General features: G+C 40.1%; 1 protein-coding gene across 3 annotated transcripts in view; it reads left to right on the top strand.

The window, feature by feature from the left end:
• Positions 1–18,224, top strand: part of MACROD2 (mono-ADP ribosylhydrolase 2) — a 1,343,640-nt gene that overhangs the window by 935,506 nt on the left and 389,910 nt on the right. For all 3 annotated transcript variants that reach the window (XM_045009265.1, XM_045009263.1, XM_045009264.1), the window contains exon 7: positions 2,227–2,257. In XM_045009265.1, coding sequence (XP_044865200.1) covers positions 2,227–2,257 — 31 coding nt within the window. The remainder of the gene's footprint in view (positions 1–2,226; positions 2,258–18,224) is intronic.

Here is an 18,224-nt window from a genome sequence, read left to right as displayed (position 1 = left end):
CTGGGATGTAAATACCTTGCAATGCCAGCTACAAAAGTGCCATGCGAATGCCTGTTCTCATTTCAGGTGATGTTGTAAATAAGAAGCAGGCTGCAGTATCTCTCGTAAATGTAAACAAATTTGTTTGTCTTAATGATTGGCTGAATAAGAAGTAGGACTGAGTGGACTTGAAGGTTCTAAAGTTTTACATTATTTTTTTTTTGAGTGCAGTTATATAACAAAAATAAACTACATTTGTAAGTTACATTTTCATGATAAAGAGATTGCACTACGGTACTTGTATGAGGTGACTTGAAAAATACTATTTCTTTGTTTATCATCTTTACATTGCAAATATTTGTAATAAAAATAATAATATAAAGGGAGCACTGTACACTTTGTATTTTATGCTGTAATAGAAATCAATATACTCGAAAATGTAGAAAAACATCCAGAAATATTTAATAAATTACAATTGGTATTCTATTGTATAACAGTGTGATTAATTGCGATTAATTTTTTAAATCACAATTACTTTTTTTGAGTTAATCGTATGAGTTAACTGTGATTAATCGACAGCCCTATTTATTTATTTATTTTGTGGCATGACAGCAAATGCTTGAAAATGTTTATCTTTGTTAGGGCCTTGATGTTTATAATATAAAACCCCTAATTTCCCCCTCCTGCACACACAATTCTCTAGCATCTGGGGGCCTAGTATTCTCAGGCCTCTGCTTTATTCGGAAAATTGTCCCCAGGAAAAAATCTTAAATGTTAGAAACAATGGATGTGTATTGAGTATGGCACACAAGCCCAGCATGGTTTCAAAATGCTGGAAAAGTTCCCAGCTATTCTGATGATAACATACTGTAATAAAAGAAAATGGGGTGTCTGAGGTCCGTCAGTGACAGCTGCCCACTTCCTGTAATCATGAAACAGTCATGATTTATTAAATATTTTAACTCTTGAGTTTTCAGAGAACAGTGGTATTTAGCTCTAAACAGTGCCAGGTTTTGTTTTTTTTCTGCAGTGCTTGTGTTACTGCCGTCCGCAAAACTTACCAGGGTGCCCTCTAGCTGTTAATTACAGGCTGTTGTTTTAGAAGAGAACAACAATCCTAGGATTTAATTTTCAGAGACTGGTAAAATATTGCTAACACTCCTTTTTACCTTGAATTTCTCTGCTGACTGTGTAACTTCTATAATGGCTGTTTGCAGCCTAACAAGTATATATGATTTTTCTGTTATGACTTGTATCAGCAACCTACAAGCAGAGGATTAAAATGACTAACCACGGGCAGCTGCAGAGAAGGAGGGTGCGTTTTGTCTTTACTCTCAGTTTACTGTCCCTGGACACTGCTTAAGAGCTCCCTCTTTTGTATTGTCTTCTAGCTAATAGGTCTGTGCTATTTTTCATTGCCTCCAACTTCTGGCTTCTCTCTTCACCCTTTACTCTACCAAAAATCCTCAGAGTTCCTGACTGTTTGGTTGCAGTCTATTGCTCTACCCTTCCCTTGGTCTCCTGCAGCTACAAGGTGTGCTCCTGGGGTATTAATTTCTCTGCTAACCTGGCTATCCTCTCTTTTTCAGATCCTTCTTTCCTGTGAATAGCTCTGCTTCTCCACTGCTGCTTATAGTTTTCCCAATCAGCGGAAGTAGAATTAAATTAACATTTTATTGGCAATTGGTGCTCATTTCTCAATAGCAAGCTTGAGACTAACTGGAGGCTTGGAGTAGGTCTACACACATGCCAGCCAACTCGGGCTTAGGCTGTGGGGCTGTTTCGTTGCTGTGTAGACTTCCGGGCATGTCTACACAGCAATGAAATAGCCCTGCAGCCTGAACCGTGCAAGCTTGAGTCGGTTGGCTCAGGCTAGCCGTGGGTTTTTCTTTGCTGTGTAGACATGCCCTTGTGCAGCTGTGGGCAGCAGGAGAAGTGTAGGTGTGTCTCTGCAGACTCAAGGAGATAGTGCAGAATTAGTTCACATTTGGCACATTCACAACCACAAGGGCTGTGAATGTTTTCAGTACTTAGGCCTTCTTTGGCCAGGGAAAGTTTTCTAACCCAGGGGTTGAATTTTTCAATCTCTACTGTGTGTATTAGAAGAAAACAATCTTCTTGTACCCTACTCTTGTCCTATGTGAATATTGCAGCTACCAGTGGTGAGAAATAGGCATTTTAAAAAAGTACTGGTTTTAATAAGTTCAAAACCAAAAATCCAACTCATTTTCTTGTTTGTTTTTACAGGCATTCCCCTGTATTTCAACTGGAATTTATGGTAAGTAAGACCTATTATTATGTACCATTTAAGTGGGTTTTCTTCATAGCAAATGGTTGGTGTTGTTTAAACAGATTTTTTGTGCCTTTTTTAGATCATTTTGGCTAGTGCATGAAATAGTATTTTATTATTTTTATACAACAGCATTCAATCGGACAATGACTGGGATCTTGTTGTACAAGTAAAATAGTCTGTGCCCCAAAGAGCTTATAGGTTGAGGCCCTGATCTTCCAAAAACTTATGCAAGTTATTAACTTCACACCCATGTGGCTCCAATAGTGCAAAGTTAGGTATGAGCAAATGCTTTCTGGATAGGATTGTACGGAGACAAAACACTAAGATATGGGGAACTTTGTACACCATGCAGGGACAGTGGCCAAGGTGATGGGGACATGTCTTATTAGTGTCACCATTTTTTGTTTCTTTTTATTTTTTTAATTTGTTTCCTCCCCAACTGGTGATTTATGAAGCGATGAGGGAGAGGGATACTATCAAAAGATGGCAAATATTTATATATATATTAATATACATTTTTATTGTTTTAATTCAACCTGTGTGTTATTAGTCATCCAGTTTCTTGTAGTAATCATGGGAGAGATGGCTATTGAAGAGGTATTTGAAGGTGGAATGGGGTGGGTTCAAAAAAGGCATTGCATACTTAAAAAGCAGCATGGAGAAATGAATGGAGACTATTATGGGTGGAGTTGATTCTTTACTGGTAAATACAAATATATTTCTAGGTTTAAAATCTAGCAAATTGTTTTTCTTTGCATTTAATATTTTAAAATGCATATAGAATTATAATAGGTAGTGTTATTTTTAATCTCTCTTAAGGTTAATAAAGAGACTAGCAGTGCAGCAAATTTAAAAAATCATGGAAGAACTAAGTGCCACCATAATAATCATTACTTAGTTATTGTACATACGTCAGATATATTAATTTGCAGCCATTTTGCTAAGTTAATATTAGGATTGGCTAATCAGATATTATGAAGGAGAAAAAAGATCCACAAAAGCATGACAGCTTTATTATTTTTTTAATGTAAGAAAAATGTAAAATCTTTTTTATCATGTACCAGCAACAGTACAACATCGGACAGGCTGATTATTTTGATAGTTGTTAATTTGAATCAGATTTCAGAAAGTGGAAAAGGAATTACTTTGTTGTACAGTTTCTTTTTTTTTTCTTCCCACCGTATTAATGTTACTTCTGAGAAGATTACAGCTGCAGTTTAGAAACTTTAGAAATCACCAGATATGGACATATTGCAGATAAATCTTTGCCTCAGTCTCCAAATCCCTTATCTTCTAGGGAAAATTCTGGGTTTCATTCCTGGACATTTTGGATAATGTGCACACTTTTTTCCTTAAGTCTTAACATGGACATATTTTTGTTATTAGTTTGCAAAAAGACCCCAGACATGATGCATGTGTATGGAATTTACTAGCAAATGAAATGCACAAACAATTACAATTCATTTTATGAGAGCTGGTTTAGTCAATAGAAAGTAAGCCCTGCATACAAGAAACTTGGTTCCCTGAGGTAACTAAAAGGAAGTTAGATAGAACCTCGAGTTCCTTTTCCCAGGTAATGGTACTTTTTGAGATGGTCATTGAATTTTTTTTAAGCTGAAAAGCTAAGGCACAGCTGAAGCACTATATAGTATGGCAGATGGAGTTTCCATATGTATTTGTTGTTTTCATTGGTGTACAAGGAGCAGAGCATATTTCTGCCAAGACACTCTGGTTTTCCATAGTTTTCTATAAAAGGCTGTCAGCACGCAAACTCCTAACTGAGCTATTGCTCTGCATTTCAATATTTGCCATCTAATTTTCAAGGAGTGTGAGAATGACACTTTAAAAAAAAAACAACAAAAAAACTTATTTATCCCTGCTTTTTTCTGGAACTCTCAGACATGACTCTTGAAAGGGCATTTTCATCTGGTAGCTGCTAAGGGCAAGTCTCTGTGTGAGATCTGAAATGCTGACAGATTTAAGAAAGGGTGACAGCAGTTGCTGTGCAGTGATGAACTTGCCATTGATGTTGTGTTATGTAATACATTTGGGGACCAGAGCACATACACAACACACAAAGATCTGCTTAGTGGTGCTGCTGGTGGTTGTTTTTCCCCCCTTCACTCACATGCGTTAGAGATTCCCATTGCCTAGAACAGCAAGTGATTTTTTTTCTGTTCTGTATAGATGTTCATCACAATAGTATCTGAGTGCACTCCAGTTATGCATTAAGCAGCATGACTGCACACCTGTCATGTGGAGTTTATCTCAGCCTCTCTCCATGTGGAGAGGCGTATGTAATGAGTGTCTTGTTTTGGTAAAGTCTTAGGGTTTTGTTTTTTTAAATGTACTTCATTTCAGGTGACCTTATTGGATAATGTGTCACATAAGCTTGTTTCTAAGCCATCCTAATAGTGAATATTGTTTCACACATGCTAATAAGAAAATATTTATTTTCTTCTTTAAAGAATATATGGCCCTGATTCTGCAGTCACATCCCTGCCGACAAAGCATGCGCCCAGGCAGAGCCCCATACACTGAAAGTTGAGCTTCAACTCAAAGTCAGCAGGACTCTGGTCAATTTGTAGGGGTTCACCTCTGTGGATCGAATTGTAGGATTGAGGCCTGTGTTTTTCTCAATGTTCCTATAAATGCTTGGTTTGCTTTTCTTCTCCCTGGCCTTCTTAGGCACTCCTTTCTAGAGAAAAGCCTTTCCTATTTGTATCACTTCAGAACACTCCTTCCTCAGAAAAAAAAGTGGGAAGAAGAAAGTAAGCCTCCTATTAAGTTTTGGGTAACAGCAGGTTCCTTTTCATGAGAGGATGTTTGATGGAGGAAAAATCTGCATTCCTCCCAAAATGCACTCTCCATGCTCCAGCTTCTTAGAATGCTGAGAAACACTTAGAAAGTGTTCCAACTTGAACAGGTTAAAGCCGTGAGAAGGCCAGAGGCAGGTTGCCATTAAGGTACTTTGCCAGAAGTCGAAAAGAAGACTCTGGGGCGTCATCATTTTTCAAGACTGATGAATTCAAATGAAGGATTAAATGTTTTAAAAAATTAGTTAGAAAGGGCCCGGTGCTTATTTCTTGTAAATCTGTGTAAAACAGATTAGAATCTGGTCCAAAGACTTTGAATTAAAAACTGTATTGCTTTTTACTTGGAGATCTGTGTAATCTCTGATATGGTGATAAAATGATGATCAGCCCAAAAATAAAAAATAGAGGCGGCACAAGGAGTGGAGACTCATGTCTCTATACCTCTCCTAGGTAGTGCTCTGTGCCTCAGTTTCCCCCACTGTAAAATGAGCATAATGCTACTTACTTCCTTTTGCAAATGCTTTGAATGTTACTGATTGAAAAGCATGGTATAAGAGCTGAGTATACGTATTTATTATTAGTCAACCGAGAGATGACTTTAACAAGTACTTTCCCTTATGACAGGAACATATTGAATTCGTAATCTGAAAGAATTCCCAAGGATTGTCCATAGTCAATCCACTATCGTTTGGAACTGCCAGGTACTAGACTAATTACCAAGCAACAGATCCACAATATTTACCTAGTATAATTTAAGATGAGAAAGATACTTGAGGTTAACTCTGTCAGGAGAGTTGTCTTCTAGACATTCTTAACTTATGCTGCACTTGGGAGCGAGGCCAAACTAAGTAAACAATTCTGATGTAAATTCTCCTTTTCAGGATCTTCCAGTGCTTTTTCCTCTTTCTCTTGTCCAAAGAAAGGTCAATATCTGTTTGAAAAGTTTTTGTTTTTCTTCTTAAATCAAACACCTACATTCCCAGACAATGTACACTGGTCACGATTAATAAATCTAATTTACTCACAATTACCAGAAAAAATGTACCTTGGAAATCTTTCCAGAAAAGACATCTTTGGAAAAAGACCAAGCACAGTATTTCACACCTAGAGCGGTTGGTTCCCGCTCTCCCCCCCCCCCCCCAAAATTACAGCTTGTGAAAACAAAGAGTTATTTAAAGGCTGCATTTTTGCCCCAGCTGTTATAGGAGTCATGGATTCCATGATTTTCACGTATTTTAAAAAGCGTTTGAGACTCCTGACATTTGGGAACTTTTGCAAAAGGGAAAGTGGATGTGGGATAGTAAACAGTGGGACTAATTTCACTGCGAATCTTGAGAGTTGCCAAGTTAAAACCTAGGTGCATACACAGATGGGAAAGGATACGAATTCTCTTAAACTAGGGCTCATGGTTTGCCATGTGTTCATGGCAGATCATAGATTCTGAGGATGGAGAAACATAGGAGCATTGGATAGGGATTTTATCATCTGTGTTCTCTTGTGTTTTACTTACTGCCACATTACTTGCGATATAAGTTTGAGGTACTGTTGCCACTTTTTTTTGGTTGTACTCCACCAATGCAAGAAATCAGTTTTAATACTTATTAAACTCACTTAAAAAGTAAAGAAGGAAAAAAACAATTAAAATGGAAAACAATGCAAAAAAATTGCGGAGAAAACGCTATGAAAGTCTACATTTTAATAGGTTTCAGAGTGGTAGCTGTGTTAGTCCGTATCAGCAAAAACAATGAGGAGTCCTTGTGGCACCTTAGAGGCTAACACATTTATTTGTGCATAAGCTTTCGTGGGCTAAACCCACTTCATGAGATGCACCAGACATTTTAATAAACTCCCTTATTCCTTCTGTCTCTCCTTCACAGGCCAGCTATGGGTTTTCAATTGCAGTGTAGACATAGCCGAAGAGGAAAAGCTAGGAAAATGCAGAATGTCTCTGATGCTTGTAGTTTAGTTGCTGGAAATTCACAAAGACACCACATATTATGCCAGACTTGAGACCAGGCACATTTTCCAGAATCAGGCCATTAAGGCTTGTTTTTAGCTTGCCTCTCTTGTCACAGCAAAGTGTTGCAAGGTTAAGTTTGTCCTGTATGCTAAGCCAGACTCTGTGAGGCACAAGGTAAAGAGAAAGAGAGAGAGAGAGAGAGTGGAATAGGTATTCTAGGGAGAGAGTAACAGCAGAAGCTCTAGGTTTATATCTAAAGAGTTACTTAGGACAGAGCTATGGAGTTGATGTCATGTGATTCCTTCTCCTCATTTGGTGTGGTCACAGCATATTTTAGATCAGGAAAAAGAAAGCCCAATGGAGTGTTGTTGAGTCCTGGTATCATCATGCGTGACCCTGGTGTGCTGTTAGTTAGTGTTGGGAGGAAGATGCTGCCCAATGCTTCCCTCAAAGAAGAAACAGACAAATAACAGATCTTATCAAAAGTACCCACTCAAAACAAAATTCCAGAAGTCCATATATGAACACTTCCTCTTATATTAAGATTCTCTTCTATTGCTAAAACTAATTGCTAATATTTGTGACCTCACCAGAACCTCTGAAAACCCCTATCTGCAATTCCTTAGTCCAAACAAACTAGGTTCATGTCACTTCTTTGGCTCTGTTCTGTGGTTTCTTTCAACAGCAATTTCACATAATACATTTAGAGGATAAATTAGCATTTCAACACCTACTTTGGACAATGTCAGATTTCAGCCAAGAGTCAAGTTTACCAGAACATGTGTCTGTTGCTGCGATGGGGCTGATCTGAGAGTCACTAGGATAGCAATCTGTTTTTCAGTGGTTAACTTGTAATTATAATTATTATTATCATTAAATATAGTTAAATATTATTATATATTATAGATATATAAATATAATATTGCAGCTACTAAATGACAATTATAATATTTAAATAATTCTAGTAATCTAATTAGTACTTGTTATAAGAAACCGTCACATGTATTATTTAACAGAGATCTTATTTCAGACAGCATCATGTCCACATTACTAATTGTTCTCTTCCTACCCTCAGTCCTTTTCTCTCTGGAATATATTTTAAATACTTAGAAATGATTAGCAGAGAATGTAAATTGATTAACTCTCAATAGTCTGCAAGTAGTATTCACGTGACCTATTTAACAAGGAGAAACTTTGACTTGATTCTGGAAGGGAGGCTCATTAAGCTCCATATGTCAATGGGAATTGGCATTTTATGGATATCATAGCTTAAGGTATCATGAAGTGTATCTATTCCAGAAGTGTTTGCTGACTGTCTGAAAGAGAGCTTTTTCCCTTGCTCTCCTAGAGGACAAATGTGAAGCTTCATTGGAGTTGTACTTAGTGATAAGTCTCAAGGATAAGCACTGTAAAGTTTTGATTACTGAATTTTTGAGATGCTGTCCTGAGTTCCTTGGTGACCCCACCCTACCATGTCTTTATTGTAGAACTTTCCTTCTGTGTCTCACCTCCATGCAGACAGCAAGAATATTGTGTTTGTGTGTTTAGCTTGTGGGGGAGCTTTCTCTCCAGAAAGAGAAGTATCTTTGTGAAGGGACCGAAGATCATACAGAGCCCTCTTCTTCCTTCTGGACAGAGCAGAAGCAGCAAAAGGAAGAAAGTCCAGCAAAGTCTAGTCATCCTGTACAGTAGCTATTCTGCTAGGCCTCACTAGCTCTGAATTAACAGTTTGTGTATAGCAGCTACCTTGCGCCGATCTATCTTGCATATGCCTCTCTCTGGTGATTGGCAGCTCCAGTTCCTCACTAGAGGCTCAGTCAAGGAAGATTCTTTTCAGGTCCTCCTGTTCTTATTTAGTAGTGACTTGTAGTCTAGGTAGGTAGACTGGCTCCTCCTCTTTGTTTCCAGCTGGTTTTCCAATGAAGTATCTGGACCCCTGCAGAATCAGCTGGAGGAGAGCCAGCACCATCCAACCAGCTAGCTCTCCACCGACCTCCAATAAGTGCTGTACATGCTATAGCTTGGGAACTGCATCTTAGAATTATGGACTTTTCCTGCTCTTCTTTCCAAGCCTGCTCCTGCAGGCAAGCTGTCCTACAGGATAATGTAGACTCCAAAGAAGAACACACTTTGGGCGCCATTAAAAACTGGACCTTGACCACCCTAGTTGTTATATTTGCATTAGTGTTTGTGGTTTTCCCATTCCAAAAGCAAAGAATACTTCAGTTACCACAATGAAAGTAAATGGTGTACTTCATTCAATTCCCTTTTTTAAATAGTTCCCACTATCATCATAATCATTGTATATTTATATTACAGTTTCACCCAGAGAATGCAAGTAAGACTTGGGTCCAATTGTTCTAGGCATGCAAATATTGTTATTGTTCCTGCCCTGAAAACCTTCCATTAATATGATATGTGCAATATAAAACTGTCTTCTGAACAAGAGAATAAATATCACCCTGGCTAAATACCAGTGCAAATAAATTTGCCCTTGAAGCAGTCTGGCCAACAATAAATCTCTCTTAAACCAAGAATAGGCCCAGTCCTGTAAAGCGCTAAACAGCCCCACTACACTTGTCCCAGGAAAGGAGCAGAAGGGCCCTAGAAAAAGGAGCCTCATAGCCCTAGACAGGCAGTTCCTTGCTGGAGCTAGAGGAGTGCAGATGATGCTCCTGACTGCCCAAAGGGAACTGCAGTGCAAATGATAGCTCAATGCTAGTAGGGACAGAGAGAGTGAGGAAGAGCTTCTGGGCCTGACTTTAGAAGGACCCTGACCTAAGGGTAAGGCGTTGGTGAAGGCTGGGGACATGGGGAAGAGGCTCAGGGAACTGAAGGCAGTTTTGCTAAAGGGATGTGGTGGTGCATGACTGCTATTCTTAGGGTTCTTGGACTGGGACCTGGAGGAGTGGGTGGGCCTGGGTCCACCTCCCATAGGCCATTGGGGAAGGGCCTACAATTGGACAGCAGTAGGGGATTGAACTGTCAGGAGGCCCAGCTGGAGAGCTGGGGCCAGAACAGACTCAGAGGGTGAAACCATTACATCCAGGGAGGAAGCCCGGGGAGTATGGCTTGATACCAGGGCCAGGACTGGTCTAAAGACTGCAGGCAAATGACTAGAAGGGGTTGCTCACAACAGGTGGGGTGCCCTGCCATTACACACCCTTAAACCCCATTGACTTAAAAAAAATAAAAAGAAAGAAAGAAAAAAAGGCGGAGAATATTATAATGGCAGCAATAAGCCATTAACAGTGGAGGGACATTGCAAATGTTCTAAACAGTGCATTTGTGTATTTTATTTTAATTTTATTAAATGTGATGAATTATCAAAACACAGGGTGCACATTAATATCTAGCAGTAGCATGAGACCACTAGCAATTAGATCAAAGATTAGCAAATAAGCTGTTAAAAAAATAAGGCAACCAACTAGGTATATTGACATTTCTAACCAACCAGTCCCCAGTATATGTTCATCTCAAGAAGCTCAGGTTCAGGACTCTAAGGCAAAAATCCACCCTGTCCATGATGTATAAACCTAATATGTATTTTTGCATTGTTAAGAGAGAGGAGATTGATCAGTTCTACTGTTCAGAGATTTAGAGTGAAATCTCGTAACTAAGGATATGATTTGGTCATGGAGGTCACAGATTCGGTGACTTTAACAAATCTCTGTGACTACTTTGGCTCTGGCTGTCAGTCCAGGGCAGCCCTGCTGTGTCCATAACCTTATTTTATCCTGTTCTGTGAATTTTGCTTAATTTTACCATGACAATATCATATCCATATTCAGAGTATCTCGAGATAACGTTGTTTTATGTATAGCGATGAAATTGTGTTGCCAGCAGTTATTTGTTCACAGAGTTTCTCAGTAAATCTTGTGTGATAATTTACCAATTAGTGTAGCACCTCCTTCATGCCTTCCCATTTTGAATACACTGAATACCTGCTATGCAGCATACATTGCCATTGAGCTGTGAATGTGGTGTTAAAAGCAAGATGGTTTGATCCATACTTCCAAGCAAGTTTCAAAATGCAGGTAAGTCTGCTGCAGGAAGGAACCTTATCCAGATATAAAGAAATAAATATCATCTCAGTAGCCATAAGGTGTTGTGTATTTGGTTGTCATGGGTTTTGTTACTATGGCAACTGAGTTAGACTATTAAGGGATAGCTCAGCCGGTTTCAACCGGCTGAATGAGCTCTCTGTTTCTGTAAATAAAATGGAGGTTTTGGTTAGCTGTCTGCTCTCTGGCCTCAAGTGATTGCTTCCTACACCGGCTGCCCCAAGGATATAACATAAGGCTACTTAAATGAATCTGCCTTTGCTACAGTATTTGCAGCAGAGCTAATGCGCTGTAATAATACAGATTTTGTTTCCTTGTAGTGCAGCTACTTTTAAATAACCTTATTATGCATCGCAAATTCTGTGTGTGATAGGTTCCCCCTGGGGTACCCCTGGAATTGGGGTACCACTGAGCCCCCTGACCCACCAGCCTGGGCTCCCTCTCACACCATACTGCTGTGACAAGCTGCAAAGCCCTTTCCAGCCTGCACTTTCACCAGCATACATACAGGTAGGGACACACCCAGCTGCAGTTACATGCAGGCTCTCTGGCCAGCCCCTGCGTTGGAAGGCTTCAGTTAGACCCCTCTGGAGTATAAACCCAAAATTATACTGTTGCACGGGGAATTGTACAGTGTAAGCTCATAAAATTCCCCCCTCCCTCAATGTGGAGAGGAATATGCAACAGCCTTTTTGCCCCAAGTTATGATTCCCACACACTGGTTTAGATTAAGCAAAAACAAGTTTATTAACTACAAAGGATCGATTTTAAGTGATTAGAAGGGATAGCAAATAGATCAAAGCAGATTACCTAGCAAATAAACAAAAAAATGCAAACTAAGTTTAATATACTACGTAGATCAGATATGAATAGCCAATTCTCACCCTAAGTGGTGATACCAGCAGGCTGCAGACTCTTAAGGGGCCAGCTGCACTTGGTTATAGCTTGGAACCCACAGGTGTTCAATTCACAAGTTAAAAATCCCTTTAGCCTGGGACCCTCACTTTCTCCCAGTTCAGTCTTGGTTCCTCAGGTGTTTCCATGTGTGTTGTTGTAGGGAGAGTGAGGTATCATGATGTCATTTCCCCCTTTTATATCTTCTTCCCACTTGCTGGAAAGTTCTTTTGCTGTGACCTGGGTCAAAGAGTTCCCATTGTGTAGTGCTATCTCGGAGAGGTTTCTATTGTACACAGTTCATGGGGTAATCCTTGTGCTTGTCTGCAGTTTCTCAATCAGCCATTAACATCGTTTGTCCTTTTTACTGTTGTACCTGAAAGGCTGCTTGTGGGTATTTTCAACCTCACAACGTGTTTCAGTAACACATACATAGCCAAACTTCATAACTTCACATACGGTGATAGCACATACAATGCAATAAGATGTTAATGTCTAGCAGATCAAGACTTTTAGAATGATACCTTACAAGCAGGGCCGGCTCCAGGGGTTTTGCCGCCCCAAGCAGCCAAAAAAAAAAAAATCCGCGATCGTGATCTGCGGCAATTCAGCGGGAGGTGCTTGGCTCCGAGTGGGAGTGAGGGACCCTCCGCCGAATAGCCGCCGAATACCTGAAAGTGCTGCCCCACTCTGGAATTGCCGCCCCAAGCACCTGGTGCCTGGAACCGGCCCTGCTCACAAGGCACACTTTGTACAAAACATATCCTAATTAAATGACAGTGGTGAATATTGGGGTGCAGGGTGTGTCACTGTGTACCTCAGCAACTGGAAAACATAGCAATTGTTGCCTAAGTTAACATTTTCTAATCCTACCTCATCACCAACAATCATTTTAGTAATGAACAAATATTTTGTCTCATGCTTACAAGTGAAACTGTAGCAGTGCATTCAGCAGTTGCCTTCATATTTCATGCATGACAAACTTTTATGCCAGAAGAGCTTAACCCCCTCTCGCCAAAGCTCTAGTACAGGGGTCGGCAACCGGTGGTTCGCGGCTCACCAGGGTAAGCACCCTGGCGGGCCGGCCCGGTTTGTTTATCTGCCGCGTCAGCAAGTTCGGCCGATCGCGGCTCCCACTGGCCGCGGTTCGCGGTCCCAGGCCAATGCGGGAGGCAGGAAGCTGCGGCCAGAACATCCCTCGGCTCGCGCCGCTTCCTGCCTCCCGCATTGGCCTGGGACCGTGAACCGTGGCCAGTGGGAGCCGCGATCGGCCGAAGTTGCCGACGCGGCAGATAAACAAACCGGGCTGGCCCTTCAGGGTGCTTACCCTGGCGAGCCGGGAGCCACCGGTTGCCGACCCCTGCTCTAGTAGAAAACTATTATTTATAGGCTGAGATATACCAATAGAAATTGGCTCAAGAGCATTAACGATACCCCTTTTTTGACTCCTGAGTATGTTAGATACTACACATTTCTAGGGGAAACTAGGTTCTCTTTCTTGCTTTTCTACTTTTTGATGTCTAGCCATTTTATGGTCTTAAATAGCCAGAGTTTGAATGTTTGACAATTAGAATTGCCTGGTTTGTGTATTTAGTAGGGCTGTCAAGCAATTAAAATTTTTTATCATGATTAATCGCACTGTTAAACAATAATAGAATACCAGTCAGTTAAATATTTTTGGATGTTTTCTACATTTTCAAATATATTGATTTCAATTACAACACAGAATACAAACTGTACAGTTCTCACTTAGTATTTGTTTTTGATTACAAGTATTTGCACTGTAAAAAGACAAAAGAAATAGTATTTTTCAATTCACCTAATACAAGTACTGTAGTGTAATCTCTTTATATTAAATTTGAACTTACAAATGTAGAATTATGTAAAAAAAACCCACGTTCATTCAAAAATAAAACAGTGTCAAATTTTAGAGCCTGCAAGTCCGCTCAGTCCTACTTCTTGTTCAGCCAATCACTCAGATAAACACATTTATTTACATTTGCAGGAGATAATGCTGCCAATGTCTTGGTTACAATGTCACCTGAAAGTGAGAACATGTGTTCTCATGGCACTCTTGCAGCCAGCTTAGCAGGATATTTACGTGCCAGATGTGCTAAAGATTCATATGTCCCTTCATGCTTCAACCACCATTCTAGGGGACAAGCGTCCATGCTGATGTCAGGTTCTGCGTGATAACAATCCAAAGCTGTGCGGACTGCCACATGTTCATTTTCATTATCAGAGTCAGATGCCACCAACAAAAGGTTGATTTTCTTTTTCGGTGGTTCGGGTTCTGTAGTTTCCACAGCAGAGTGTTGCTCTTTTAAGACTTCTGAAAGCATGCTCCATACCTCATCCCTCTCAGATTTTGGAAGGCACTTCAGATTCTTAAACCTTGGGTCAAGTGCTGTAGCTATCTTTAGAAATCTCACATAGGTACCTTCTTTGCGTTTTGTGAAATCTGCAATGAAAGTGTTCTTAAAATGAAAAACATGTGCTGGGTCATCATCTAAGACTACTGTAACATGAAATATATGGCAGAATATGGGTAAAACAGAGTAGGGGACATACATTTTTTTCTCCAAGGAGTTTGGTCACAAATTTAATTAACACATTCTTTTTTTAACGAGTGTCATCAGCATGGAAGCATGTCCTCTGGAATGGTGGCCGAAGCATGAAGGAGGCATACAAATGTTTAGCATATCTGGGATGTAAATACCTTGCAACACCAGCTACAAAAGTGCCACGTGAAGGAGCATATGAATGTTTAGCATATCTGGCATGTAAATACTTGCAGTGCGGCTACAAAAGTGCCATGCAAATGCCTTTTCTCACTTTCTGGTGACATTGTAAATAAGATGAAGGCAGCGTTTTCTCCTGTAAATATATACAAACTTGTTTGTCTTAGTGATTGGCTGAACAATAAGTAGACTAAGTGGACTTTGTAGGCTCTAAAGTTTTACATTGTTTTGTTTTTGAGTGCAGTTATGTAACAAAAAAAAATCTACATTTGTAAGTTGCATTTTGACGACAGAGATTGCACTACAGTACTTGTATGAGGTGAAATGAAAAATACAATTTCTTTTATCATTTTTATAGTGCAAGTACTTTTAATAAAAAATAACATATACTTAGATTTCAATTACAACACAGAATACAGTATATATGAAAATGTAGAAAAACATCCAAAATATTGAATAAATTTTAATTGGTATTCTATTGTTTAACAGTGCGATTAAAACTGTGCTTAATTGCGATTCATTTTTGATTCACGATTAATTTTTTTGAGTTAACTACGATTAATCGACAGCCCTAGTATATAGGTTGTAAATTTCCCAGTGTAGAGATTCCCTCTTACTTACCACCTCCCTCCTAAGGGACAGCAATGTGCTGAAGTCTCTGAGACAGCAAGCAAGAGGAAGGGAAAAGAGACTTGCTGTGGAAAAAACAATGGGGGTCTGTTCACTCCTGTGTCTGAGTCCCAGTCCACCCGGGAGAAAAGGGGGGTTGACAGAGTCAGGTTACAGCTCCCTGATTCTGTGATCGCTGGCTCAAGCACGAGTGAGAGCAGCATGGAGCAGTTCTAACTTACTCCTCTAGTGAAGTCTTTAGTCCTTGTACCAGTGGAGGACAGGCATGTCGGACGGGTGTGGTAGGTGCACAGATTGGCTCTGCTGGTTTTACAACAGCAGGGAATTCCCTCTTCCAAGGAAATTTTTTGCTGGTGAGTGTCACACGCTGGCCTCTGCACTGCCGGGGTGGTGCAAAGGGGCTGAGTATGATGTCAAAGCTGGCCCTCTATGTGCATTCTTTGCGATGTTGGAGCTGAGAGAGAGAGGCAAATAAAGCAGTCCTAAGTGACCTTTCAAAATCTCTCTGGTTGGTGGAGGGAGATGTACACTTGAATACTAGGGATTTTATTTAACACACCTAATGTATATTTAATATCATGATAAGTACTAGCTCATTGTACAGTAACACAATAAAAGAACTACACAGCAGAATTTCTTTTCTCTGCCTAATCAAAATATCTGAGAGCCAAGAAAAGGTGTTTCTGCTTTCCATGCTCCTTTACTGCTCTGTGACTTTTCGATCCTTATGCTAGATAGGAACACTGCCATACATCATTGGAAAGAGCAACTAGAGTTGAGGCAGAGAAAGAATTTAAAAAAAACAGTCAGACAGTTGAATGACTGCAAAGAGTCCTGTGGCACCTTATAAACTAAAAGACGTATCGGAGCATGAGCTTTCGTGGGTGAATACCCACTTCGTTGGATGCATGTAGTGGAAATTTCCAGAGGCAGGTATATATATGCAAGCAAGAATCAGGCTGGAGATAACGAGGTTAGTTCAATCAGGGAGGATGAGGCCCTCTTCTAGCAGTTGAGGTGTGAACACCAAGGGAGGAGAAACTGCTTTTGTAGTTGCCTAGCCAACTACACCTCAATCTCTTCAGCACCTGCTTAATCCATTGAGTATTGAGAACCTATTCACCTTTCTTCTGTCTGGAGATATGACACTCAAGATAATTCAGTATCAGCAACAAAAATTCAGTGACAACAAGAGAATTCAGCATCAACTATATCATGATGAATTTTCAGAAAAAAATAGAAAACAGTTCTGCTTTATTTTTTAAAGATTCTATGAAATACAAAGCATCACTGAATACATCAGCTTGAGCTGTTGAATTGAAAATATTATGTCCTGTTAATTGAAAAATCCGTTTTAGTCTCTATTTTTTTTTCATTTCTCCTATCCTCCTGTCTATTAGCTTCTCTTTCCTCATACCTACCGTATTGTCCCGAGTATAGGCCGCACTTTTTCCCCCTAATTTAAGTCTTTAAATTAGGGGTGCGGCCTATAATCAGGAACTTAAAAAAAAACAACAATAAAAATACTTAAAATCCCAGCCGCGGCCGGGAATCAGAGCGCTCTGGGCTGCCAGTGGCGGCGGGGAGCCCAGAGCCTTTTAAATCCCAGCCGCGGCGGGGAATCAGAGCGCTCTGGGCTGCCCGCTGTGGCGGGGAGCCCAGAGCCTTTTAAATCCCAGCCGCGGCCGGGACTCAGAGCGCTCTGGGCTGCCCGCCGCGGCGGGGAGCCCAGAGCCCTTTAAATCCCAGCCGCGGCGGGGAATCAGAGGGCTCTGGGCTGCCCGCCGCGGCGGGGAGCCCAGAGCCTTTTAAATCCCAGCCGCGGCGGGGACTCAGAGGGCTCTGCCCTCTGAGTCCCGGCCCCGGCTGAGATTTTCTTTAAGTTAAAAAAAGTTTAAAATTTAATTTTTTTAAAATAGCACCAAACTTTAAGGGTGCGGCTTATAATCAGGAGCGGCCTATACTCGGAACAATACGGTAGTTTCGATAGCCTATGGTTGAATTTTAGGCTGTCCATTTCTTTTACTGCACATTGGTCACAGTGTTCCTTTTCTTGGCTCAGCCTTTATAAGATAATGGTCTGGAGGAATTTTTTTCTAAATGCCCTACCTGAGACCTTGCAAAGTAGAAGTAGATGACATTTTTTGACAATAATGCAAGAACAAATTAATGGGGTAATATAGGTATTCCAGAGATGTAATGAGATTTCCTTGAGCTGTAAATATCACCAGCCGTATTTTCACCAGAACATTAAAAGTTAGGTCCTGATACTGCATGTATGAACCTGCTTTAACTTTATGCAGTATGAGTAGTCTTACAGAAGACTATTCACAGTACATAAAGTTAAATCACGTGCATAAGTCTGTGCAGGATTGAGGCTCCAATCCTGATACTTAAAAGCATACCTGATATATATGTGATATATATTAAATAAAGAATTAATAAATATAGAGGCTCTGGCAGCTCTGGAATTATTTCCTATTTCATTAATACATCCCACCGGGATCCTAGTCTTCAGCTTAAAAATAACCTTCTCTGCAGAAGTAAATAATTTAATGAAAGGTAAAAATAGATTATGAAAACACATATGGTTTATCACAGATGAATAACATTAAATGCCAGAATTTACTTTTCTATGTGTGTGATTCTGAATGAATTCTGCATGTATTTAACAGCTTCTGTACAAAATAGAAACATTGTCAGTTTGGGTTTTTTTTGGCAGTAATGGTATATATGTTAAATTGTCCTTCAGGGTTTTTCAGGGTGAGGTGTTTAGAAATAAATCTTCTGTGCACCTTGTTGTGCAGTGTTAAGTTTTAAATCAGAAGTTCAGTACATTTTTAACAA

This window comes from Mauremys mutica, chromosome 3, assembly GCF_020497125.1.
Source record: "Mauremys mutica isolate MM-2020 ecotype Southern chromosome 3, ASM2049712v1, whole genome shotgun sequence".
NCBI lineage: Eukaryota > Metazoa > Chordata > Testudines > Geoemydidae > Mauremys > Mauremys mutica.
This window is presented reverse-complemented; position numbering and strand designations above follow the sequence as displayed.